The sequence below is a fragment of the Syngnathus floridae genome, chromosome 4, assembly GCF_059516105.1.
Source record: "Syngnathus floridae isolate MCC-2025c chromosome 4, RoL_Sflo_1.0, whole genome shotgun sequence".
Lineage (NCBI taxonomy): Eukaryota > Metazoa > Chordata > Actinopteri > Syngnathiformes > Syngnathidae > Syngnathus > Syngnathus floridae.
The window spans coordinates 9,506,991-9,531,780 of record NC_142416.1 but is presented as its reverse complement, the minus strand read 5'-3'; the positions used below and the strand labels follow the sequence as shown (position 1 = coordinate 9,531,780).

The 24,790-nt window shown below is 42.2% G+C and overlaps 1 protein-coding gene, 21 non-coding genes and 2 pseudogenes across 23 annotated transcripts; all 24 read left to right on the top strand.

Moving 5' to 3' along the window:
* The first annotated feature begins 767 nt into the window (after positions 1-767).
* Positions 768-10,629, top strand: slc43a3a (solute carrier family 43 member 3a). 2 transcript variants are annotated; one of them, XM_088374253.1, is made up of 14 exons: positions 768-888; positions 1,323-1,778; positions 3,328-3,457; positions 3,913-3,959; positions 4,624-4,700; positions 5,237-5,329; positions 5,875-6,014; positions 6,414-6,547; positions 6,791-6,940; positions 7,021-7,128; positions 8,434-8,620; positions 8,710-8,833; positions 9,847-9,893; positions 9,980-10,124. In XM_088374253.1, exons 2-13 carry the CDS (start codon positions 1,589-1,591, stop codon positions 9,850-9,852), a joined length of 1,386 nt encoding a protein of 461 aa, XP_088230379.1. In that variant the 5' UTR covers positions 768-888; positions 1,323-1,588; the 3' UTR covers positions 9,853-9,893; positions 9,980-10,124. The 2 variants fall into 2 exon arrangements, with proteins under 2 accessions (XP_088230379.1, XP_088230378.1); XM_088374252.1 differs by lacking the exon at positions 9,847-9,893 and having other exon boundaries at positions 9,980-10,629.
* A 383-nt stretch (positions 10,630-11,012) lies between these two features.
* LOC148398953 (5S ribosomal RNA) lies at positions 11,013-11,131 on the top strand. The gene has a single exon (XR_015858285.1). It is a non-coding gene; the product is annotated as a 5S ribosomal RNA (ribosomal RNA).
* A 631-nt stretch (positions 11,132-11,762) lies between these two features.
* LOC148398952 (5S ribosomal RNA) lies at positions 11,763-11,881 on the top strand. Its single transcript, XR_015858354.1, has one exon. It is a non-coding gene; the product is annotated as a 5S ribosomal RNA (ribosomal RNA).
* Positions 11,882-12,249: 368 nt separating this feature from the next.
* LOC148398951 (5S ribosomal RNA) lies at positions 12,250-12,368 on the top strand. Its single transcript, XR_015858284.1, has one exon. It is a non-coding gene; the product is annotated as a 5S ribosomal RNA (ribosomal RNA).
* A 631-nt stretch (positions 12,369-12,999) lies between these two features.
* Positions 13,000-13,118, top strand: LOC148398950 (5S ribosomal RNA). The gene has a single exon (XR_015858353.1). It is a non-coding gene; the product is annotated as a 5S ribosomal RNA (ribosomal RNA).
* Positions 13,119-13,486: 368 nt separating this feature from the next.
* Positions 13,487-13,605, top strand: LOC148398949 (5S ribosomal RNA). Its single transcript, XR_015858283.1, has one exon. It is a non-coding gene; the product is annotated as a 5S ribosomal RNA (ribosomal RNA).
* Positions 13,606-14,236: 631 nt separating this feature from the next.
* Positions 14,237-14,345, top strand: LOC148398948 (5S ribosomal RNA; annotated as a pseudogene).
* Positions 14,346-14,713: 368 nt separating this feature from the next.
* Positions 14,714-14,832, top strand: LOC148398947 (5S ribosomal RNA). Its single transcript, XR_015858282.1, has one exon. It is a non-coding gene; the product is annotated as a 5S ribosomal RNA (ribosomal RNA).
* A 631-nt stretch (positions 14,833-15,463) lies between these two features.
* LOC148398946 (5S ribosomal RNA) lies at positions 15,464-15,582 on the top strand. Its single transcript, XR_015858358.1, has one exon. It is a non-coding gene; the product is annotated as a 5S ribosomal RNA (ribosomal RNA).
* Positions 15,583-15,950: 368 nt separating this feature from the next.
* On the top strand, positions 15,951-16,079 carry LOC148398945 (5S ribosomal RNA; annotated as a pseudogene).
* A 631-nt stretch (positions 16,080-16,710) lies between these two features.
* LOC148398944 (5S ribosomal RNA) lies at positions 16,711-16,829 on the top strand. The gene has a single exon (XR_015858352.1). It is a non-coding gene; the product is annotated as a 5S ribosomal RNA (ribosomal RNA).
* A 368-nt stretch (positions 16,830-17,197) lies between these two features.
* LOC148398943 (5S ribosomal RNA) lies at positions 17,198-17,316 on the top strand. Its single transcript, XR_015858279.1, has one exon. It is a non-coding gene; the product is annotated as a 5S ribosomal RNA (ribosomal RNA).
* A 632-nt stretch (positions 17,317-17,948) lies between these two features.
* LOC148398942 (5S ribosomal RNA) lies at positions 17,949-18,067 on the top strand. Its single transcript, XR_015858351.1, has one exon. It is a non-coding gene; the product is annotated as a 5S ribosomal RNA (ribosomal RNA).
* A 368-nt stretch (positions 18,068-18,435) lies between these two features.
* On the top strand, positions 18,436-18,554 carry LOC148398941 (5S ribosomal RNA). Its single transcript, XR_015858281.1, has one exon. It is a non-coding gene; the product is annotated as a 5S ribosomal RNA (ribosomal RNA).
* A 631-nt stretch (positions 18,555-19,185) lies between these two features.
* Positions 19,186-19,304, top strand: LOC148398940 (5S ribosomal RNA). Its single transcript, XR_015858350.1, has one exon. It is a non-coding gene; the product is annotated as a 5S ribosomal RNA (ribosomal RNA).
* A 368-nt stretch (positions 19,305-19,672) lies between these two features.
* On the top strand, positions 19,673-19,791 carry LOC148398939 (5S ribosomal RNA). Its single transcript, XR_015858280.1, has one exon. It is a non-coding gene; the product is annotated as a 5S ribosomal RNA (ribosomal RNA).
* A 631-nt stretch (positions 19,792-20,422) lies between these two features.
* LOC148398938 (5S ribosomal RNA) lies at positions 20,423-20,541 on the top strand. Its single transcript, XR_015858349.1, has one exon. It is a non-coding gene; the product is annotated as a 5S ribosomal RNA (ribosomal RNA).
* Positions 20,542-20,909: 368 nt separating this feature from the next.
* On the top strand, positions 20,910-21,028 carry LOC148398937 (5S ribosomal RNA). The gene has a single exon (XR_015858278.1). It is a non-coding gene; the product is annotated as a 5S ribosomal RNA (ribosomal RNA).
* A 632-nt stretch (positions 21,029-21,660) lies between these two features.
* LOC148398936 (5S ribosomal RNA) lies at positions 21,661-21,779 on the top strand. Its single transcript, XR_015858348.1, has one exon. It is a non-coding gene; the product is annotated as a 5S ribosomal RNA (ribosomal RNA).
* A 368-nt stretch (positions 21,780-22,147) lies between these two features.
* Positions 22,148-22,266, top strand: LOC148398935 (5S ribosomal RNA). Its single transcript, XR_015858277.1, has one exon. It is a non-coding gene; the product is annotated as a 5S ribosomal RNA (ribosomal RNA).
* A 631-nt stretch (positions 22,267-22,897) lies between these two features.
* LOC148398934 (5S ribosomal RNA) lies at positions 22,898-23,016 on the top strand. The gene has a single exon (XR_015858347.1). It is a non-coding gene; the product is annotated as a 5S ribosomal RNA (ribosomal RNA).
* Positions 23,017-23,384: 368 nt separating this feature from the next.
* Positions 23,385-23,503, top strand: LOC148398933 (5S ribosomal RNA). Its single transcript, XR_015858276.1, has one exon. It is a non-coding gene; the product is annotated as a 5S ribosomal RNA (ribosomal RNA).
* A 631-nt stretch (positions 23,504-24,134) lies between these two features.
* On the top strand, positions 24,135-24,253 carry LOC148398932 (5S ribosomal RNA). The gene has a single exon (XR_015858346.1). It is a non-coding gene; the product is annotated as a 5S ribosomal RNA (ribosomal RNA).
* A 368-nt stretch (positions 24,254-24,621) lies between these two features.
* LOC148398931 (5S ribosomal RNA) lies at positions 24,622-24,740 on the top strand. Its single transcript, XR_015858275.1, has one exon. It is a non-coding gene; the product is annotated as a 5S ribosomal RNA (ribosomal RNA).
* Positions 24,741-24,790: the final 50 nt, after the last annotated feature.

Below are 24,790 nucleotides of genomic sequence, written 5' to 3'. Positions count from 1 at the left end.
ATGAATGGATGGATAATTAAACTAGGGTGACCAGATTTGGGTTTCTGAAAAAGAGCACACCTTTTTTTTTTTTTTTTTTTTATGGAAGGGGTTGAGGGGGAGCTTTTATTTATTTATTTTTTGGGGAGGGAGGGGGGTGTTATAATTGGTGTCATATGTTATGACACCAATGATATGGTGTCTGCATAGCAATTGCATTTATTGCCCCGAATAACACAACATAACATATATACAATAACAAAAACATATGTACACTAAAAAAAAACATATGTGTACACTGACATTTTTGGTTTTATAGTGGTACACTAAGTAAAGTAGCAAAGTGACTCGATTTGAGAAGAAGGGTGCCATTTATTTGTGAACGATATAGAAGAACCTGGAATTGAGTGAAATGGAACGGAGTGGCAATACTATAAACAACGTACTGTACATGTATTATGTTTGATTTGTAGCAGTCCAACAAAATCCCGGACAATTTTGAAAATCCCCCCGGACATTTTGTTAGGGCTGAAAAGTAGGACATGTCCGGGGAAAAGAGAACGTCAGGTCACCCTAAATTTAAACCGTGCAAGTGGTCAAAATCTTGTCAGTATAGTTGACAAACTAAAGGCAAACATTAAAATATCAATCGGACGTATATCATCAAAAATATATTATTACATTGTGTTCAGTGCGTTATTACATTGTTACGCTTTTGATATAGGAACACAGTCACTTGACAGAGATCCTTTATCAAAATACTCATACGTCACAAACGTAAAACGGCTCTTGGTCATGCTTATTCCCGCCTCCTTGACGCACTCGATTGAGCGCAGTTGCGGCTCCAAGACGCGGGTCGCGTCCCTGAGCTAACATAATACAATGTTTACTACTCCCGGACACTGTAAGGTAATTATGATTCACGTTAACGTCTAATATTCTCGCTAAATTCTGCTACAATATGTTAAAGCGATGCGTGAAAACCGGTATTACAGGACATACTGACATGTGTGACGACGACACTACAGTTGTGTCAATATAGATTAATGCAATGGAGTCTAATCCGGATTAACACTGCACGTCTGCGACAGTAAATCTGCACAATAGCGGCAATATACTTTTAATTTTATCACTGTACAGCGTCGTAGTGACCGGCTAGTGATCTAGAAGTTTTTGGCAGATGTTTGATTTATGTAAGATTTATTAGAAAAAAAGAAAAACGAGCAATTTGATTTTTGATTAAATTTTCCTTTGAAAAGACTGCACATCTAAAGAAATGGAAAATACTGTTTGTGGTGATTGGGCACTAATGCAAGTCTCTTTGTCTCCTTTCTGTGTTGTAGAAATTTGGGGTTATGTAGGATTCCAAATCAGTTTGGCAACAATACAGTTTAGAAGAAAGTGTGTGTGTGTGTGTGTGTGTGTGTGTGTGTGTGTGTGTGTGTGTGTGTGTGTGTGTGTGTGTGTGTGTGTGTGTGTGTGTGTGTGTGTGTGTGTGTGTGTGTGTGTGTGTTGGGGGGGGGGATACAATTCAAGAAGGCACCCTTTAAGGAAAAAAACTCAACCTTGACTGATCAGTGGAACTTTTGGAAGCAAAGAAAAGTGAAGCATGCACAGTCACAAGATGGGTACGAGGCTGCTCTACAGACTGACCTTCCTGTCTGGGGTGCTTGAGTGTCTCTGCTTTGCTGGTGTTGTGTTTGGGTATGCCTCCTTGGTGTTTGTGTTGAAGAAGGATGGGTACTTCAGTCAGCTGTGTGTCAGTGCTCCTGACAGCGATGTCACAACTGGTATTAAAGGTAAGATACACAATAAATATATTGTTTAAGAAGCCGGTGGGCGTTTTGCATGCAGTCTGGACATGAAGGGAGAAATATCTCAGGCTCAGGATGGAGTCTCAGAGTCTCCCCAACTGTCCAACAGCAGTGATATAATAGTTTATATTTTTAAAAAGTCATTAAATATTGGGACTAATTCGCTGAATTGGCAAACCACAGTAGCCCCTCGCTTCTACACATGCCGAAGCTACGCCCCACTATCATAGCTACACAAACATATTTAGCATTTGCATGAAAAAGAATTGCCTTCCAAAACCAAATTCTTTGTCTTTTGTGTATTTTGATCGATAAATGTCTGAGACAGGACACATGGGAACTGTTCCCCACCGTGGAAAACAAAATGCACAATATGATTCCCTTCAATCACATCTTTGAGGACACAAATATTTCCCTTTAATGCCAGTGGTTGCTGCTATGGGGTTGAGAAGATATGATATAAGATATATTTACAAATAGATTGTCAGATATCCTGGGGACTGGGGGTAATGTGGTTGTTAAGATGGGCTTTGAGTAATGAGACGTGCAGCGGTTGCAGAGCAGTTGGAGTTCATGTTGGTACTTGTGATGGAGGCCAAAACAGTGTTAGTATGGGAGGCCACAAGATTGTGGACCAGTTTAGCAGTTGGTTGGGGTGGGAGGAGGGGATGGAGTCTTCTGCTATTGCGTAGGTGGATTTTAGATGTCAAAAGTGGTTTGTGGCTCCCATGTTTTCTGTAAGAAGCATTGAAATGTGTAATACTTGATGTCTCTCCTTGTTTGCTAATCTGTCTAGCTCCATGTCCTCGTTAAGGTATGTCATGCCACACACCCCCAAAAAAAAGAAAAAAAGATTGCAGATTAAAAAAAAAAGTAATTCCCGACTGCACTGTGGCGCTTCAAACAGCATGGGCACTGCACACACATAATTTTGCCACTTTAAGACAGCAAAAATCTCTGTGCACGTTGGGGCAGGTATTGAGCCTGCATGGCACATGTTGTGTTCCAACTATTGATGCGTTGAAGTTTCACAAGAATATCTGAGTCAGGATTGTAATCACTCGTCTTCCTGAAGTTGGATCTCCTACTCGGCAAGACAGAGGATTCTTACAAGCCCAACTTAAAATGCATGTCCTTCACCTGCTACTCATGGAAATACCCTAGTTACTTGTTTTGTTGCATGTTTGTAAGGCTGCAAAGGGCTGACAGCACATAACTCTGAATTTGTAATGTCATGACCTTGCAATCCTAAGTAGATTTTGAAAAACAACACGCTGAGCTCACTCATCAAACTGTAAAACAGGAGGTGTTTGCACAACGTAAAAATAAAAAAGTAACAGTTTCCAAATATATTGTAAGAATGCTTTGCTAGAAGTTTTTTTGTATGCACTGAACACAAGGTGAATTAAAATACCTCAAAAACGGCTAGGGAAATACAGTAATCCCTCGCTACATCGCGGTTCGTTTATCGCGGTTTCACTTGCAGTTACTTTCTAGTGAAAACTAATATGTGCTTTTCTTCCCATCTTTGCAGACTGCAGTAGTCAGGATGAGAAGTTTGCTCTGGTTTTCACCATTGCATCTTTCCTCAACAACTTTATGAATCTATTTTCTGGATTCATTTTTGATCGCTTTGGCACAATGATAACCAGGCTGCTGGCAATGTGAGTTTTTCCTCTTTACCCTATACAGGTATCGTATTCTATTGAGACCAAGTTGGCCTTACATTTCACAGAATGAGCCTCGCTGCCTTACCTAAAACAAAAAATAAACCCACAAACAAATTAATGAGGCAAGGTGTTTCTACAGTGCTGAAGTGCCAAAGCAAATGAAATCAGTAATCCTTTTGTACGTGATATTTGTATCCCTTCAAATTGTCGGGATAAACATGACAACCTAAATGTAATACCTTAAACAGACAATCAAAGAATTGTGCAGAAACCCATCCAAGTGACACAGTGAATGTTTCACTGCATGCCATCAATTTTGTATGGACTACTTATTATCCTCATTGGGGTTGTGGGTGAGCTGGATGTTATTTTGTTGTTTTCCTAAAACAATGAAAAATGACTTGGGTAGTTGCTATGTGGCCGATGATATGTTTTTCATTCATCTCCAGATCTCTATACACGACTGGAACCCTTCTCGTGACCTTTGCTAATTCAAGTAGGTGCAAACAAACACACACAAGTATGAACAATACTGTCAATTCTCTCCTCCAAAAGTATTGTAACCGTGTGGGTCATTCCTTTTGCCGTCGATGAGAAACTTTTGGATTTGACATCAAAGGATGAATATGAGACAAATTCTTGAAGGAAACTACAGTACTTTTTCTCTGAAACCTCATGAGCCAAATTCTGTGACGCCTTGAAAGGTTAATTGACAAAGTTTTGTGACATCCGGAAACATTTTGGCTGACAAAAATACCACCAAAACAAAAAAGAAGTTTATCAGGGGAAAGAAGTTAAATCTTCCGGACTGTCCAAGTCAATCTCAGAGTTAACTGAAACAGAGTGTGCATTTTTATTGAATAACCTTACGAACAACAATGTAAAGATTATGCTGCATTGAAAGCCTGGAAAAGCATCATAATATAAGAGGTTTATTCATGTCAATGGGTCACAGGTTAGCTTTAATTATATGAAATAATTGCCACTAAATTTGAGGTTTTATTCCATTTTGTCCCATCTTTTCTAATATGTTGGCCCTATACTTTTGGAGCGGAGTGGAGATCAACTTACATGTGACTTGAATTGACATCTTAATCCAAAACTAAAAGTACATGTATAAATCCTCACCCGTATTTCAGTTGAACACTTTTTTATTTCAGCACTTTCAATCCTGCTTTATCCCGCTCTGTCCTGCATGGCTATTGGGGGGATTCTGCTCCTTATGACAAACATGCAGGTAAGAAGCAGTACAGTAATTGGATTACAACTTGAATACTGTATTACATTAGTTCTAAACTCATTTACATGATGAATGGTGTTGGCTTGTGCAACCTAAATTATAATATCAAACATGTGACTTCAAATGTTTGTTCAATGAAATTCTATTAACTCATTCTGCCCAGGGCCTTGCCTTCAATCAGTCGCGGTTAAGTTGGCAGATGTAACTGAACACAAGTACGCCCTTCCCTAATCACTGTTTACTCAAAGACATCCATCCTCTTGATTGTTCGGTCAAAACAAAATTAGTCTGTCATGATATACACATATTAATAATCGCCCATGCCTGGTATAAATTCATTACCTGATCCAGATGATTTACTTGGCACAGTAATGTTTTGTTCTATTGTTGTGATGTGATGGTTTTTAGTCATGAATCAAGTCCAAATCTTCCGAATCCAAATAAATTCTGGCTGACATAGATGTTTGTAATGAAATAAATTATACAAAGTGTCAATAAATATTCTACGATTGTGTCTTTGTGCATCATAAAAGGTGGGCAACCTGTTTGGAGCTCATCGCTCGACCATCATCACCCTCCACAATGGTGCCTTTGACTCTTCATCGGCAGTGTTTCTTGTCATGAAGGTAAACCGATGCACACACACATGAATACGTGAATCAATGAACTAATACCAGCATCAGAAATTATCTGTGTGTGTGTGTGTGTGTGTGTGTGTGTGTGTGTGTGTGTGTGTGTGTGTGTGTGTGTGTGTGTGTGTGTGTATGTATGTATGTATGTATGTATGTATGTGTATATGTGTATATACACATATATATATATATATATACACATATATATATGAATGTTTCTTTTCTGACTTGTGTATATACAGGTACATGTATGTATATACAGGTCAGTCTCAATAAATACGGATATAAAAAAAGTGAATTGCATACAATATATAATATTGCTTCGCTACAAATAGCTTGGAAGGTATTAGCTTATACCCAACAAAACTCACCCGCTCAAGAAATTAGTATCCAAAAAAAAAACAATTAAAATAATTTTTAATATACAAATATATATAACATTAGCTAATTTTAGCAAAGTGGTTGAGATGGTTGAGTGGTTGACTACAACAAAAAGTCACTGTTCTGTGTTCAACCATTAGTTCTTGTCCACTGTGCAGGTCCTACATGAACAAGGCATCTCATTGCGCTCCTCCTTCCTCTTTCTGTCCTTGTGCTCCATTTTGCACGTTGTGCGGACAATCACTCTGATGCCCAAGACTCATATCCCCTACCCCGTGCCACAGGGCTACACCTATGGGTAAGAATGTGATTTCCGCCTTGCCTGTGCACTATACAGTTTAGACCAGAGGTGCCAAACTCATTTTTTTCGTGGGCCGCATTGTAGTCATAGCTTCTTTCGGAGGGCCATTATGGCTGTCAACCCAAATAAATGTATGAGCACCTCATATTATATAACGTAAAAGCTACAAAACCAACTGACAAATAACTCGTTTTCAAATCAGATTCGTAAAAACTGGTCAAATATTTTTAAAAAAAAGATATTATTAAAAGTAAAGACAATTTGCAATTCTAGTAATGACACAAACTTGATGCACAATTTGTCTTTGCGGGCCACATAAAATGATGTGGCGGGCAATATCTGGCCCCCGGGCCTTGAGTTTGACACATGTGGTTTAGACGTTACATGATCTTGTAGATTGAAATGTGGAAAAGGCAACTCTCACAACGTGGAGGAGAAAATGAGGAATGAAGCCCTGCCAGTTTCAACTGAGTCAAGTTACAAGATGAACACATTTGAGGACAAGACAGAACTCAGTAGGTCTGGAAAAGGTAATAGTTGTTAACCTCTTGGAAAAGCATCATTTTGGAGTGTTAACTACAACCGTAAAGATATCAATAAATTAACACCAGGAGCTCTATTTTATCACAGCCACACTGTTATTATAAAACCATTCTGACATTAGTTTCAAAATCCGGAGTACAAGTGATTTAGAAAAGGGTTACATAATAGATCGATTATAAAATAGTCTGTTTAATTCAGAACACTGTTTGATCATTACAACTGTACCGCAGATTTAGTGCCAAGTTTCAGGAGTTGCGTGCTGTCTTGGTTCTTCATGTGCCACCTGGTATGGTTGTCCATCATGCAGCTGAGACATTACCTCTTCATCGGCACACTCAATTCTATGCTCACCCACCTGGCCGAAAATGACGCCAACCTGGGTAAATCTGCTAGTTACACAAACGAACAGGACACACAGAACTGTATTTGGCTGACTTTGTGTGCATTCTAACTCCCTCAGTGAGTCAGTACACCAACGCCTTTGCCATGACGCAGCTGTTTGGCGTGTTGTGTGCACCCTGGAATGGACTCATACTGGACAGACACAAGGGAAAGCCTCTTGGTCCTGGTAAATCGAGGATGAAACCTCCCTTTTTATTTCTCCATTACACTTTTTTGGGGCTGTGTAACGGAACCATCCCAGAGAACCTCTTCCAACCAAATTCTAGAATGCATGCTGACTGGCTGTCAGATGTTGCTTTAAGCGATGTAGCCAGGAACTCCCAGGACATGGCCATTTTCTGACAGCTGGCCACTGCCAAGTTATAAAAATTCATACAGTACACATATTGTTTTAAAACAATACTTAACCACATTTATTTAATACATACTGCCCCAATGGATGAAATTGTGAGGGTAAAGCCTCTTGGCATGCAGCGCTCATCCAGTTCATTCACTTGAATGAGAGCGAGCTCTCTATTCAACTGAGTGAGAGGTCTCCAGATGTCCAAAAACAAGGCAAGGTGTACCATGGAAACTTTGAGTAGTCTTGATCGCGATAAAGACGTTCTGCAGCCACAGCCGGTAGCCTCTGCCGTATCTCGGCTCGAAGGTCGCGGCCCCGCATCAAGAGTCGTGGCTTCGGCCAGCCGCCAGCGACCAAGTGAATTAAAGCAACTCTATTCAAATGGATCTTGTATTTTTTGCCACAAGCTTCAATATTTCATCCATTGGTACATATGAAATTGATTAATGATTATTGTAAAACAAAATACATGTGTACTGTATGTACTATATTTTTATGGTTTGAGAGCGAGCAGCCGTCTCCCTGGTTTAAACCTGTAAATGGATTTTTCATATGTGCGAATGCTTCTGTGCATTTCATGGGCTGTAATTTTGCCACATCATTTAACAGTGATTGATATTTGCCGGGTAAGGTCTAGTGGCCGAGACTCGCCACTCGTGAAATCTAATGGCCAATCCCCGCGTATTGCAAATGTGCAATGGAGGCTTGCACAGTTCAGTAGATCTTGTCGTAATTGATTGCTGCCTGTTGTGACTGAAAAGCAACGACAGCCTGGCCGAACCAAGCGAGGCGTAGCAGGGAAAATTGAATAGTTCCTTTCGAAGAAAAGTTCAATGGTTTTGTATCACTTTTTAAAGTCAAATCTAGTCGCATTCCGAAGATTACATCTACTGTCTTCTTTCATGTGCAGTTTTGATGCTTAGTTCATCTGAAAATACATTGCAAATGGTGCGCTGTTTCTGAACCAGAGTACAGTATCTTATTCTAGTGTCTTCACAATGTCAAGGTTACAAAAAGAGTAGCTGCCAATTCAAGGTAAAAAAAAACAATATGTAATTTAGTGCAGGGTTTCTGACCATCGTGTGGGTAAAAATGTGTGCAGCTCTAACAACTTTTGTTTGTTTGTAGGCATAACAGAGAAGGAGGCAGACTTGCGTTCTGCCTCTGCCTCACTGTTCCTGACTGGCCTACAGTGCCTGCTTTTTTCTTTGTGTGCCTCCATTCCCTCACTGCCTTTGCAATACTTCACCTTTGTTTTGCAAGTCATCAACCGCTCCTTCCTCTACGGGGGAAATGCAGTCTTCATTAGCATTGCGTGAGTGGAAAAAAATCTTCTTGCAAATTCTCATGCTGATTATTCAGGCATTAAATTTGTCATATAAATTGTTATTGTTTTTTCCTCAGCTTTCCAGCTTGTCACTTTGGGAAGCTTTATGGCCTTGTCATGTCTTTGTCAGCAGTATTTTCACTACTTCAGTACCCCTGCTTTGCACTCGTTAAAGGACCTCTTGAGGGAGATCCTTTTTATGTAAGTATTTGCACTGAAAAGAAGTTTTTGTTGAATTTACTCAGTTTAATTTCAGGAAGCGCACAAATAGCAAAAATTTAAATTTGTGGGGGGGATTTTTTCCCTTCCAAAACCTACAATTCTAATTTTTTGAAAAAAAAAGAGACAAACATTTGTTTTATATTTTGGGGGAAAATGGGGTCATAAACACTCTAGTAACCCCTCCCAAAATACTGTGGGTTCCAAATCGGTAATATGCCGGGGTCGACTGTACTCTTTATTGTCTGCAAAAAAATTTGACTGCAGATTCCTTAGTCAGTAGCTGACTGACACTTCATTTGTGTGCACTTCATTGTTTCATACTGCGGCCAAGTCGCGCACACACCAGAAGGAGACACAAGGAATTAAACAGAATTGATGCACAAACTAATTATTTACATTCTATGGATGTAACTTCTCACAATATGTTTTTATGACTGTTTTCATTTTTGAAAGACAACTTACAAACATTTCTTGGTACTTTTTGCATGGGGTTCTAGAATACATTAATAGTATTTCTATTCATTCATTTCAATAGCAAAAGATATTTGAGTGAGTTTTGAGTTACATGCCTCATCACAGAAAAAATGAACTTGTATCTCAAGGTACCACTGTATATTGCTTTTTACATAATCATACTGGATGTTTTGCATGTGTTCCTGGAATTGTTGTCCTGCCTGAGGTAACTGCTCCTTTAAGTACTTTTAATGTTTTCAGTGACATCTCAACCAGCAGGTTATCTTTCTTTAAACAGCGGATACTTGCAGAACAAATATTTAGACTTGTTTCATAGAAAATAGATGGATGTAACTATCTGTTGAACAGCAAACAGTCAGCTTGTCAAGTGAATCTTGTTGCTAGGTGATGGTCCACCACATGACCATCAAATCCTAACATTAGCCAAAAATATCCACCCGGACAAGTGTCCTCAAGCTCACAAATTTTGCTCTTTGCGTGCTAATATCCACTTAGTTTTTCTTTTTTTTTTTTTTAAGTTATAGGCAGTTAGCATTTATAACAGCATAAGCCCTATGTAATAAAGGTAAGGAAAGAAGTTCAATCAAAAATCTCAACTTCTTTTGGTGAAATGGGCAAGTCATAAACTCTAGGTTTATTTATGTGTTGCAGGTGGACATTGCGCTCACTCTGATCACTCTGCTGGTGTTTATCCATCCTTTGTACGTCTTTATCCACTGTCGCAAATCAGCCTGTCTCAGGAAGAACCGGCAAACGGTCACATCTCATGCCAAAGTACCCAATGTGTCAGAATAACTTATATGTGTGTACTTGTAGCGTTAACAGTTTCAAGTGAGGTATATTGTGGACATTTATGTATATACTGTGTATATACTGTAAGTAGTGATTGTCTGACAAAGCCTTCAGTCTAACTGGTTAAAAAAAAAGGTCGACTTGATCCTACCTGCTGGTCAAAACCTTGAATACCATTTTAATGAAATGTGATGGCCCTTTTTAAAAAAGATCATAGGGAGATGTTTTAGTTGATCACAGTTTATGCATTCAGTATGGGTTGGAAGAATTTATCTAGAACTTATCGAGTCCTACTCTTTGCACAATAATCACACTAAAATAACCACAATTTGATTTTGTGTAGACTCAGTTGATTTTACTTTTATAGCTCTATAAGCTCTATAATCCAGTTATGAAGAAACTCCAGTAAAATACACCCATGAAGAAATGTAAACTTTAATTTGTCATCTGATGTCACTCATCCATAACCAATGCGTTAATAATAATGAAAAAAAAATCACTTTTTGGAATTCTTGACTCTTGTACCTTAGTACATAATGCCCCATGTGCACTTCAATCGTGTAAGCCAAGAACTTTTTACAGCACCCATCACGAATGGCATTCGGAAACTGCAAGCCTAGTTTGAACTCCGACACTGAAACTATAACACGAGTTTAAAACCTACATTGTGTGGCGACAGCCATAGCATTGTAGTTCACGTTTTTACCGCTAGAGGACAGACTATGTACAGTGAATAAAGAGCATGGCTCCCTGTGAAGTGGTTAAGGTTTGTCTTTTAATGCAGGATGCTTGGTCTCCATGTGCCGAAGCAGTTTTGAAGGCTTCATTGGCTCGCTCGCTAGTTTCAGGGGCGATTGTGTCTATAAAATGCAAAGTGTTGGGTCACCTCACGGCTTACGGCCATACTACCCTGAGAACGCCCGATCTCGTCCGATCTCGGAAGCTAAGCAGGGTCGGGCCTGGTTAGTACTTGGATGGGAGACCGCCTGGGAATACCAGGTGCTGTAAGCTTTTTCTTTTTCTTATGTGCACTTCAATCGTTTAAGAAACTATTTTTTACAACACCCATCACGAATGGCATCCGGAAACAGCAAGCCTAATTTAAACTCCGACATTGAAACTATAACACGAGTTTGAAAGCTATATTATGTGGTGACATCCACAGCATTGTAGTTCAATTTTTTACCGCTAGAGAGCAGACTATGTACAGTGAGCATGGCTCCCTGTGAACTCAAAGCAGCAGGCTTGACTTGTAAAAGAACCCAACACAACACTTCCATGAAGTGTTTTTAAACTTTTCAAGGCATTTATTTTGATTCAGCAAAATGCAGGTCGCAACGGCAAATTCGTGCTACCGCATAAAAAGCTGTCAATAACTTTTCATGATAGCCACGTTTCCATAAAACACCAAAAGTCTTGGAAGAAAGCCTGTTTCGGCCCTGGTTGTAAAAAAAAAACAACAAAAAAAACAAAAGGGAAGGGAGACCGTCCGGGAATACCAGGTGCTGAAAGCCTTTTTTTTTTCTTTTCCACGTCAATTGTGAAAGGAAACTTTTACCACAGCCATCAAGTCCCGCCGCTGCTTGGCATGGTTTCAGGGGCGATTGTGTCTATAAAATGAAAAATTCTGAGAGATCTCACGGCTTACGGCCATACTACCCTGAGAGCGCCCGATCTCGTCCGATCTCGGAGGCTAAGCAGGGTCGGGCCTGGTTAGTACTTGGATGGGCGACCGCCTGGGAATACCAGTTGCTGTAAGCTTCTTTTTTTTTTTTTTCTTATGTGCACTTCAATCGTTTGAGCCAAGAACTTTTTACAGCACCCATCACGAATGGCATTCGGAAACTGCAAGCCTAGTTTGAACTCCGACACTGAAACTATAACACGAGTTTAAAACCTACATTGTGTGGCGACAACCATAGCATTGTAGTTCACGTTTTTACCGCTAGAGGACAGACTATGTACAGTGAATAAAGAGCATGGCTCCCTGTGAAGTGGTTAAGGTTTGTCTTTTAATGCAGGATGCTTGGTCTCCATGTGCCGAAGCAGTTTTGAAGGCTTCATTGGCTCGCTCGCTAGTTTCAGGGGCGATTGTGTCTATAAAATGCAAAGTGTTGGGTCACCTCACGGCTTACGGCCATACTACCCTGAGAACGCCCGATCTCGTCCGATCTCGGAAGCTAAGCAGGGTCGGGCCTGGTTAGTACTTGGATGGGAGACCGCCTGGGAATACCAGGTGCTGTAAGCTTTTTCTTTTTCTTATGTGCACTTCAATCGTTTAAGAAACTATTTTTTACAACACCCATCACGAATGGCATCCGGAAACAGCAAGCCTAATTTAAACTCCGACATTGAAACTATAACACGAGTTTGAAAGCTATATTATGTGGTGACATCCACAGCATTGTAGTTCAATTTTTTACCGCTAGAGAGCAGACTATGTACAGTGAGCATGGCTCCCTGTGAACTCAAAGCAGCAGGCTTGACTTGTAAAAGAACCCAACACAACACTTCCATGAAGTGTTTTTAAACTTTTCAAGGCATTTATTTTGATTCAGCAAAATGCAGGTCGCAACGGCAAATTCGTGCTACCGCATAAAAAGCTGTCAATAACTTTTCATGATAGCCACGTTTCCATAAAACACCAAAAGTCTTGGAAGAAAGCCTGTTTCGGCCCTGGTTGTAAAAAAAAAACAACAAAAAAAACAAAAGGGAAGGGAGACCGTCCGGGAATACCAGGTGCTGAAAGCCTTTTTTTTTTCTTTTCCACGTCAATTGTGAAAGGAAACTTTTACCACAGCCATCAAGTCCCGCCGCTGCTTGGCATGGTTTCAGGGGCGATTGTGTCTATAAAACGAAAAATTCTGAGAGATCTCACGGCTTACGGCCATACTACCCTGAGAGCGCCCGATCTCGTCCGATCTCGGAGGCTAAGCAGGGTCGGGCCTGGTTAGTACTTGGATGGGCGACCGCCTGGGAATACCAGTTGCTGTAAGCTTCTTTTTTTTTTTTTTCTTATGTGCACTTCAATCGTTTGAGCCAAGAACTTTTTACAGCACCCATCACGAATGGCATTCGGAAACTGCAAGCCTAGTTTGAACTCCGACACTGAAACTATAACACGAGTTTAAAACCTACATTGTGTGGCGACAGCCATAGCATTGTAGTTCACGTTTTTACCGCTAGAGGACAGACTATGTACAGTGAATAAAGAGCATGGCTCCCTGTGAAGTGGTTAAGGTTTGTCTTTTAATGCAGGATGCTTGGTCTCCATGTGCCGAAGCAGTTTTGAAGGCTTCATTGGCTCGCTCGCTAGTTTCAGGGGCGATTGTGTCTATAAAATGCAAAGTGTTGGGTCACCTCACGGCTTACGGCCATACTACCCTGAGAACGCCCGATCTCGTCCGATCTCGGAAGCTAAGCAGGGTCGGGCCTGGTTAGTACTTGGATGGGAGACCGCCTGGGAATACCAGGTGCTGTAAGCTTTTTCTTTTTCTTATGTGCACTTCAATCGTTTAAGAAACTATTTTTTACAACACCCATCACGAATGGCATCCGGAAACAGCAAGCCTAATTTAAACTCCGACATTGAAACTATAACACGAGTTTGAAAGCTATATTATGTGGTGACATCCACAGCATTGTAGTTCAATTTTTTACCGCTAGAAAGCAGACTATGTACAGTGAGCATGGCTCCGTGTGAACTCAAAGCAGCAGGCTTGACTTGTAAAAGAACCCAACACAACACTTCCATGAAGTGTTTTTAAACTTTTCAAGGCATTTATTTTGATTCAGCAAAATGCAGGTCGCAACGGCAAATTCGTGCTACCGCATAAAAAGCTGTCAATAACTTTTCATGATAGCCACGTTTCCATAAAACACCAAAAGTCTTGGAAGAAAGCCTGTTTCGGCCCTGGTTGTAAAAAAAAAACAACAAAAAAAACAAAAGGGAAGGGAGACCGTCCGGGAATACCAGGTGCTGAAAGCCTTTTTTTTTTCTTTTCCACGTCAATTGTGAAAGGAAACTTTTACCACAGCCATCAAGTCCCGCCGCTGCTTGGCATGGTTTCAGGGGCGATTGTGTCTATAAAATGAAAAATTCTGAGAGATCTCACGGCTTACGGCCATACTACCCTGAGAGCGCCCGATCTCGGAGGCTAAGCAGGGTCGGGCCTGGTTAGTACTTGGATGGGCGACCGCCTGGGAATACCAGTTGCTGTAAGCTTCTTTTTTTTTTTTTTCTTATGTGCACTTCAATCGTTTGAGCCAAGAACTTTTTACAGCACCCATCACGAATGGCATTCGGAAACTGCAAGCCTAGTTTGAACTCCGACACTGAAACTATAACACGAGTTTAAAACCTACATTGTGTGGCGACAGCCATAGCATTGTAGTTCACGTTTTTACCGCTAGAGGACAGACTATGTACAGTGAATAAAGAGCATGGCTCCCTGTGAAGTGGTTAAGGTTTGTCTTTTAATGCAGGATGCTTGGTCTCCATGTGCCGAAGCAGTTTTGAAGGCTTCATTGGCTCGCTCGCTAGTTTCAGGGGCGATTGTGTCTATAAAATGCAAAGTGTTGGGTCACCTCACGGCTTACGGCCATACTACCCTGAGAACGCCCGATCTCGTCCGATCTCGGAAGCTAAGCAGGGTCGGGCCTGGTTAGTACTTGGATGGGAGACCGCCTGGGAATACCAGGTGCTGTAAGCTTTTTCTTTTTCTTATGTGCACTTCAATCGTTTAAGAAACTATTTTTTACAACACCCATCACGAATGGCATCCGGAAACAGCAAGCCTAATTTAAACTCCGACATTGAAACTATAACACGAGTTTGAAAGCTATATTATGTGGTGACATCCACAGCATTGTAGTTCAATTTTTTACCGCTAGAGAGCAGACTATGTACAGTGAGCATGGCTCCCTGTGAACTCAAAGCAGCAGGCTTGACTTGTAAAAGAACCCAACACAACACTTCCATGAAGTGTTTTTAAACTTTTCAAGGCATTTATTTTGATTCAGCAAAATGCAGGTCGCAACGGCAAATTCGTGCTACCGCATAAAAAGCTGTCAATAACTTTTCATGATAGCCACGTTTCCATAAAACACCAAAAGTCTTGGAAGAAAGCCTGTTTCGGCCCTGGTTGTAAAAAAAAAACAACAAAAAAAACAAAAGGGAAGGGAGACCGTCCGGGAATACCAGGTGCTGAAAGCCTTTTTTTTTTCTTTTCCACGTCAATTGTGAAAGGAAACTTTTACCACAGCCATCAAGTCCCGCCGCTGCTTGGCATGGTTTCAGGGGCGATTGTGTCTATAAAATGAAAAATTCTGAGAGATCTCACGGCTTACGGCCATACTACCCTGAGAGCGCCCGATCTCGTCTGATCTCGGAGGCTAAGCAGGGTCGGGCCTGGTTAGTACTTGGATGGGCGACCGCCTGGGAATACCAGTTGCTGTAAGCTTCTTTTTTTTTTTTTTCTTATGTGCACTTCAATCGTTTGAGCCAAGAACTTTTTACAGCACCCATCACGAATGGCATTCGGAAACTGCAAGCCTAGTTTGAACTCCGACACTGAAACTATAACACGAGTTTAAAACCTACATTGTGTGGCGACAGCCATAGCATTGTAGTTCACGTTTTTACCGCTAGAGGACAGACTATGTACAGTGAATAAAGAGCATGGCTCCCTGTGAAGTGGTTAAGGTTTGTCTTTTAATGCAGGATGCTTGGTCTCCATGTGCCGAAGCAGTTTTGAAGGCTTCATTGGCTCGCTCGCTAGTTTCAGGGGCGATTGTGTCTATAAAATGCAAAGTGTTGGGTCACCTCACGGCTTACGGCCATACTACCCTGAGAACGCCCGATCTCGTCCGATCTCGTCCGATCTCGGAAGCTAAGCAGGGTCGGGCCTGGTTAGTACTTGGATGGGAGACCGCCTGGGAATACCAGGTGCTGTAAGCTTTTTCTTTTTCTTATGTGCACTTCAATCGTTTAAGAAACTATTTTTTACAACACCCATCACGAATGGCATCCGGAAACAGCAAGCCTAATTTAAACTCCGACATTGAAACTATAACACGAGTTTGAAAGCTATATTATGTGGTGACATCCACAGCATTGTAGTTCAATTTTTTACCGCTAGAGAGCAGACTATGTACAGTGAGCATGGCTCCCTGTGAACTCAAAGCAGCAGGCTTGACTTGTAAAAGAACCCAACACAACACTTCCATGAAGTGTTTTTAAACTTTTCAAGGCATTTATTTTGATTCAGCAAAATGCAGGTCGCAACGGCAAATTCGTGCTACCGCATAAAAAGCTGTCAATAACTTTTCATGATAGCCACGTTTCCATAAAACACCAAAAGTCTTGGAAGAAAGCCTGTTTCGGCCCTGGTTGTAAAAAAAAACCAACAAAAAAAACAAAAGGGAAGGGAGACCGTCCGGGAATACCAGGTGCTGAAAGCCTTTTTTTTTTCTTTTCCACGTCAATTGTGAAAGGAAACTTTTACCACAGCCATCAAGTCCCGCCGCTGCTTGGCATGGTTTCAGGGGCGATTGTGTCTATAAAATGAAAAATTCTGAGAGATCTCACGGCTTACGGCCATACTACCCTGAGAGCGCCCGATCTCGTCCGATCTCGGAGGCTAAGCAGGGTCGGGCCTGGTTAGTACTTGGATGGGCGACCGCCTGGGAATACCAGTTGCTGTAAGCTTCTTTTTTTTTTTTTTCTTATGTGCACTTCAATCGTTTGAGCCAAGAACTTTTTACAGCACCCATCACGAATGGCATTCGGAAACTGCAAGCCTAGTTTGAACTCCGACACTGAAACTATAACACGAGTTTAAAACCTACATTGTGTGGCGACAACCATAGCATTGTAGTTCACGTTTTTACCGCTAGAGGACAGACTATGTACAGTGAATAAAGAGCATGGCTCCCTGTGAAGTGGTTAAGGTTTGTCTTTTAATGCAGGATGCTTGGTCTCCATGTGCCGAAGCAGTTTTGAAGGCTTCATTGGCTCGCTCGCTAGTTTCAGGGGCGATTGTGTCTATAAAATGCAAAGTGTTGGGTCACCTCACGGCTTACGGCCATACTACCCTGAGAACGCCCGATCTCGTCCGATCTCGGAAGCTAAGCAGGGTTGGGCCTGGTTAGTACTTGGATGGGAGACCGCCTGGGAATACCAGGTGCTGTAAGCTTTTTCTTTTTCTTATGTGCACTTCAATCGTTTAAGAAACTATTTTTTACAACACCCATCACGAATGGCATCCGGAAACAGCAAGCCTAATTTAAACTCCGACATTGAAACTATAACACGAGTTTGAAAGCTATATTATGTGGTGACATCCACAGCATTGTAGTTCAATTTTTTACCGCTAGAGAGCAGACTATGTACAGTGAGCATGGCTCCCTGTGAACTCAAAGCAGCAGGCTTGACTTGTAAAAGAACCCAACACAACACTTCCATGAAGTGTTTTTAAACTTTTCAAGGCATTTATTTTGATTCAGCAAAATGCAGGTCGCAACGGCAAATTCGTGCTACCGCATAAAAAGCTGTCAATAACTTTTCATGATAGCCACGTTTCCATAAAACACCAAAAGTCTTGGAAGAAAGCCTGTTTCGGCCCTGGTTGTAAAAAAAAAACCAACAAAAAAAACAAAAGGGAAGGGAGACCGTCCGGGAATACCAGGTGCTGAAAGCCTTTTTTTTTTCTTTTCCACGTCAATTGTGAAAGGAAACTTTTACCACAGCCATCAAGTCCCGCCGCTGCTTGGCATGGTTTCAGGGGCGATTGTGTCTATAAAACGAAAAATTCTGAGAGATCTCACGGCTTACGGCCATACTACCCTGAGAGCGCCCGATCTCGTCCGATCTCGGAGGCTAAGCAGGGTCGGGCCTGGTTAGTACTTGGATGGGCGACCGCCTGGGAATACCAGTTGCTGTAAGCTTCTTTTTTTTTTTTTTCTTATGTGCACTTCAATCGTTTGAGCCAAGAACTTTTTACAGCACCCATCACGAATGGCATTCGGAAACTGCAAGCCTAGTTTGAACTCCGACACTGAAACTATAACACGAGTTTAAAACCTACATTGTGTGGCGACAGCCATAGCATTGTAGTTCACGTTTTTACCGCTAGAGGACAGACTATGTACAGTGAATAAAGAGCATGGCTCCCTGTGAAGTGGTTAAGGTTTGTCTTTTAATGCAGGATGCTTGGTCTCCATGTGCCGAAGCAGTTTTGAAGGCTTCATTGGCTCGCTCGCTAGTTTCAGGGGCGATTGTGTCTATAAAATGCAAAGTGTTGGGTCACCTCACGGCTTACGGCCATACTACCCTGAGAACGCCCGATCTCGTCCGATCTCGGAAGCTAAGCAGGGTCGGGCCTGGTTAGTACTTGGATGGGAGACCGCCTGGGAATACCAGGTGCTGTAAGCTTTTTCTTTTTCTTATGTGCACTTCAATCGTTTAAGAAACTATTTTTTACAACACCCATCACGAATGGCATCCGGAAACAGCAAGCCTAATTTAAACTCCGACATTGAAACTATAACACGAGTTTGAAAGCTATATTATGTGGTGACATCCACAGCATTGTAGTTCAATTTTTTACCGCTAGAGAGCAGACTATGTACAGTGAGCATGGCTCCCTGTGAACTCAAAGCAGCAGGCTTGACTTGTAAAAGAACCCAACACAACACTTCCATGAAGTGTTTTTAAACTTTTCAAGGCATTTATTTTGATTCAGCAAAATGCAGGTCGCAACGGCAAATTCGTGCTACCGCATAAAAAGCTGTCAATAACTTTTCATGATAGCCACGTTTCCATAAAACACCAAAAGTCTTGGAAGAAAGCCTGTTTCGGCCCTGGTTGTAAAAAAAAAACAACAAAAAAAACAAAAGGGAAGGGAGACCGTCCGGGAATACCAGGTGCTGAAAGCCTTTTTTTTTTCTTTTCCACGTCAATTGTGAAAGGAAACTTTTACCACAGCCATCAAGTCCCGCCGCTGCTTGGCATGGTTTCAGGGGCGATTGTGTCTATAAAACGAAAAATTCTGAGAGATCTCACGGCTTACGGCCATACTACCCTGAGAGCGCCCGATCTCGTCCGATCTCGGAGGCTAAGCAGGGTCGGGCCTGGTTAGTACTTGGATGGGCGACCGCCTGGGAATACCAGTTGCTGTAAGCTTCTTTTTTTTTTTTTTCTTATGTGCACTTCAATCGTTTGAGCCAAGAACTTTTTACAGCACCCATCACGAATGGCATTCGGAAACTGCAAGCCTAGTTTGAACTCCGACACTGAAACTATAACACGAGTTTAAAACCTACATTGTGTGGCGACAGCCATAGCATTGTAGTTCACGTTTTTACCGCTAGAGGACAGACTATGTACAGTGAATAAAGAGCATGGCTCCCTGTGAAGTGGTTAAGGTTTGTCTTTTAATGCAGGATGCTTGGTCTCCATGTGCCGAAGCAGTTTTGAAGGCTTCATTGGCTCGCTCGCTAGTTTCAGGGGCGATTGTGTCTATAAAATGCAAAGTGTTGGGTCACCTCACGGCTTACGGCCATACTACCCTGAGAACGCCCGATCTCGTCCGATCTCGGAAGCTAAGCAGGGTCGGGCCTGGTTAGTACTTGGATGGGAGACCGCCTGGGAATACCAGGTGCTGTAAGCTTTTTCTTTTTCTTATGTGCACTTCAATCGTTTAAGAAACTATTTTTTACAACACCCATCACGAATGGCATCCGGAAACAGCAAGCCTAATTTAAACTCCGACATTGAAACTATAACACGAGTTTGAAAGCTATATTATGTGGTGACATCCACAGCATTGTAGTTCAATTTTTTACCGCTAGAGAGCAGACTATGTACAGTGAGCATGGCTCCCTGTGAACTCAAAGCAGCAGGCTTGACTTGTAAAAGAACCCAACACAACACTTCCATGAAGTGTTTTTAAACTTTTCAAGGCATTTATTTTGATTCAGCAAAATGCAGGTCGCAACGGCAAATTCGTGCTACCGCATAAAAAGCTGTCAATAACTTTTCATGATAGCCACGTTTCCATAAAACACCAAAAGTCTTGGAAGAAAGCCTGTTTCGGCCCTGGTTGTAAAAAAAAAACAACAAAAAAAACAAAAGGGAAGGGAGACCGTCCGGGAATACCAGGTGCTGAAAGCCTTTTTTTTTTCTTTTCCACGTCAATTGTGAAAGGAAACTTTTACCACAGCCATCAAGTCCCGCCGCTGCTTGGCATGGTTTCAGGGGCGATTGTGTCTATAAAATGAAAAATTCTGAGAGATCTCACGGCTTACGGCCATACTACCCTGAGAGCGCCCGATCTCGTCCGATCTCGGAGGCTAAGCAGGGTCGGGCCTGGTTAGTACTTGGATGGGCGACCGCCTGGGAATACCAGTTGCTGTAAGCTTCTTTTTTTTTCTTTTCTTATGTGCACTTCAATCGTTTGAGCCAAGAACTTTTTACAGCACCCATCACGAATGGCATTCGGAAACTGCAAGCCTAGTTTGAACTCCGACACTGAAACTATAACACGAGTTTAAAACCTACATTGTGTGGCGACAACCATAGCATTGTAGTTCACGTTTTTACCGCTAGAGGACAGACTATGTACAGTGAATAAAGAGCATGGCTCCCTGTGAAGTGGTTAAGGTTTGTCTTTTAATGCAGGATGCTTGGTCTCCATGTGCCGAAGCAGTTTTGAAGGCTTCATTGGCTCGCTCGCTAGTTTCAGGGGCGATTGTGTCTATAAAATGCAAAGTGTTGGGTCACCTCACGGCTTACGGCCATACTACCCTGAGAACGCCCGATCTCGTCCGATCTCGGAAGCTAAGCAGGGTCGGGCCTGGTTAGTACTTGGATGGGAGACCGCCTGGGAATACCAGGTGCTGTAAGCTTTTTCTTTTTCTTATGTGCACTTCAATCGTTTAAGAAACTATTTTTTACAACACCCATCACGAATGGCATCCGGAAACAGCAAGCCTAATTTAAACTCCGACATTGAAACTATAACACGAGTTTGAAAGCTATATTATGTGGTGACATCCACAGCATTGTAGTTCAATTTTTTACCGCTAGAGAGCAGACTATGTACAGTGAGCATGGCTCCCTGTGAACTCAAAGCAGCAGGCTTGACTTGTAAAAGAACCCAACACAACACTTCCATGAAGTGTTTTTAAACTTTTCAAGGCATTTATTTTGATTCAGCAAAATGCAGGTCGCAACGGCAAATTCGTGCTACCGCATAAAAAGCTGTCAATAACTTTTCATGATAGCCACGTTTCCATAAAACACCAAAAGTCTTGGAAGAAAGCCTGTTTCGGCCCTGGTTGTAAAAAAAAAACCAACAAAAAAAACAAAAGGGAAGGGAGACCGTCCGGGAATACCAGGTGCTGAAAGCCTTTTTTTTTTCTTTTCCACGTCAATTGTGAAAGGAAACTTTTACCACAGCCATCAAGTCCCGCCGCTGCTTGGCATGGTTTCAGGGGCGATTGTGTCTATAAAACGAAAAATTCTGAGAGATCTCACGGCTTACGGCCATACTACCCTGAGAGCGCCCGATCTCGTCCGATCTCGGAGGCTAAGCAGGGTCGGGCCTGGTTAGTACTTGGATGGGCGACCGCCTGGGAATACCAGTTGCTGTAAGCTTCTTTTTTTTTTTTTTCTTATGTGCACTTCAATCGTTTGAGCCAAGAACTTTTTACAGCACCCATCACGAATGGCATTCGGAAACTGCAAGCCTAGTTTGAACTCCGACACTGAAACTATAACACGAGTTTAAAACCTACATTGTGTGGCGACAGCCATAGCATTGTAGTTCACGTTTTTACCGCTAGAGGACAGACTATGTACAGTGAATAAAGAGCATGGCTCCCTGTGAAGTGGTTAAGGTTTGTCTTTTAATGCAGGATGCTTGGTCTCCATGTGCCGAAGCAGTTTTGAAGGCTTCATTGGCTCGCTCGCTAGTTTCAGGGGCGATTGTGTCTATAAAATGCAAAGTGTTGGGTCACCTCACGGCTTACGGCCATACTACCCTGAGAACGCCCGATCTCGTCCGATCTCGGAAGCTAAGCAGGGTCGGGCCTGGTTAGTACTTGGATGGGAGACCGCCTGGGAATACCAGGTGCTGTAAGCTTTTTCTTTTTCTTATGTGCACTTCAATCGTTTAAGAAACTATTTTTTACAACACCCATCACGAATGGCATCCGGAAACAGCAAGCCTAATTTAAACTCCGACATTGAAACTATAACACGAGTTTGAAAGCTATATTATGTGGTGACATCCACAGCATTGTAGTTCAATTTTTTACCGCTAGAGAGCAGACTATGTACAGTGAGCATGGCTCCCTGTGAACTCAAAGCAGCAGGCTTGACTTGTAAAAGAACCCAACACAACACTTCCATGAAGTGTTTTTAAACTTTTCAAGGCATTTATTTTGATTCAGCAAAATGCAGGTCGCAACGGCAAATTCGTGCTACCGCATAAAAAGCTGTCAATAACTTTTCATGATAGCCACGTTTCCATAAAACACCAAAAGTCTTGGAAGAAAGCCTGTTTCGGCCCTGGTTGTAAAAAAAAAACAACAAAAAAAACAAAAGGGAAGGGAGACCGTCCGGGAATACCAGGTGCTGAAAGCCTTTTTTTTTTCTTTTCCACGTCAATTGTGAAAGGAAACTTTTACCACAGCCATCAAGTCCCGCCGCTGCTTGGCATGGTTTCAGGGGCGATTGTGTCTATAAAACGAAAAATTCTGAGAGATCTCACGGCTTACGGCCATACTACCCTGAGAGCGCCCGATCTCGTCCGATCTCGGAGGCTAAGCAGGGTCGGGCCTGGTTAGTACTTGGATGGGCGACCGCCTGGGAATACCAGTTGCTGTAAGCTTTTTTTTTTTTTTTTTCTTATGTGCACTTCAATCGTTTGAGCCAAGAACTTTTTACAGCACCCATCACGAATGGCATTCGGAAACTGCAAGCCTAGTTTGAACTCCGACACTGAAACTATAACACGAGTTTAAAACCTACATTGTGTGGCGACAGCCATAGCATTGTAGTTCACGTTTTTACCGCTAGAGGACAGACTATGTACAGTGAATAAAGAGCATGGCTCCCTGTGAAGTGGTTAAGGTTTGTCTTTTAATGCAGGATGCTTGGTCTCCATGTGCCGAAGCAGTTTTGAAGGCTTCATTGGCTCGCTCGCTAGTTTCAGGGGCGATTGTGTCTATAAAATGCAAAGTGTTGGGTCACCTCACGGCTTACGGCCATACTACCCTGAGAACGCCCGATCTCGTCCGATCTCGGAAGCTAAGCAGGGTCGGGCCTGGTTAGTACTTGGATGGGAGACCGCCTGGGAATACCAGGTGCTGTAAGCTTTTTCTTTTTCTTATGTGCACTTCAATCGTTTAAGAAACTATTTTTTACAACACCCATCACGAATGGCATCCGGAAACAGCAAGCCTAATTTAAACTCCGACATTGAAACTATAACACGAGTTTGAAAGCTATATTATGTGGTGACATCCACAGCATTGTAGTTCAATTTTTTACCGCTAGAGAGCAGACTATGTACAGTGAGCATGGCTCCCTGTGAACTCAAAGCAGCAGGCTTGACTTGTAAAAGAACCCAACACAACACTTCCATGAAGTGTTTTTAAACTTTTCAAGGCATTTATTTTGATTCAGCAAAATGCAGGTCGCAACGGCAAATTCGTGCTACCGCATAAAAAGCTGTCAATAACTTTTCATGATAGCCACGTTTCCATAAAACACCAAAAGTCTTGGAAGAAAGCCTGTTTCGGCCCTGGTTGTAAAAAAAAACCAACAAAAAAAACAAAAGGGAAGGGAGACCGTCCGGGAATACCAGGTGCTGAAAGCCTTTTTTTTTTCTTTTCCACGTCAATTGTGAAAGGAAACTTTTACCACAGCCATCAAGTCCCGCCGCTGCTTGGCATGGTTTCAGGGGCGATTGTGTCTATAAAATGAAAAATTCTGAGAGATCTCACGGCTTACGGCCATACTACCCTGAGAGCGCCCGATCTCGTCCGATCTCGGAGGCTAAGCAGGGTCGGGCCTGGTTAGTACTTGGATGGGCGACCGCCTGGGAATACCAGTTGCTGTAAGCTTCTTTTTTTTTTTTTTCTTATGTGCACTTCAATCGTTTGAGCCAAGAACTTTTTACAGCACCCATCACGAATGGCATTCGGAAACTGCAAGCCTAGTTTGAACTCCGACACTGAAACTATAACACGAGTTTAAAACCTACATTGTGTGGCGACAACCATAGCATTGTAGTTCACGTTTTTACCGCTAGAGGACAGACTATGTACAGTGAATAAAGAGCATGGCTCCCTGTGAAGTGGTTAAGGTTTGTCTTTTAATGCAGGATGCTTGGTCTCCATGTGCCGAAGCAGTTTTGAAGGCTTCATTGGCTCGCTCGCTAGTTTCAGGGGCGATTGTGTCTATAAAATGCAAAGTGTTGGGTCACCTCACGGCTTACGGCCATACTACCCTGAGAACGCCCGATCTCGTCCGATCTCGGAAGCTAAGCAGGGTCGGGCCTGGTTAGTACTTGGATGGGAGACCGCCTGGGAATACCAGGTGCTGTAAGCTTTTTCTTTTTCTTATGTGCACTTCAATCGTTTAAGAAACTATTTTTTACA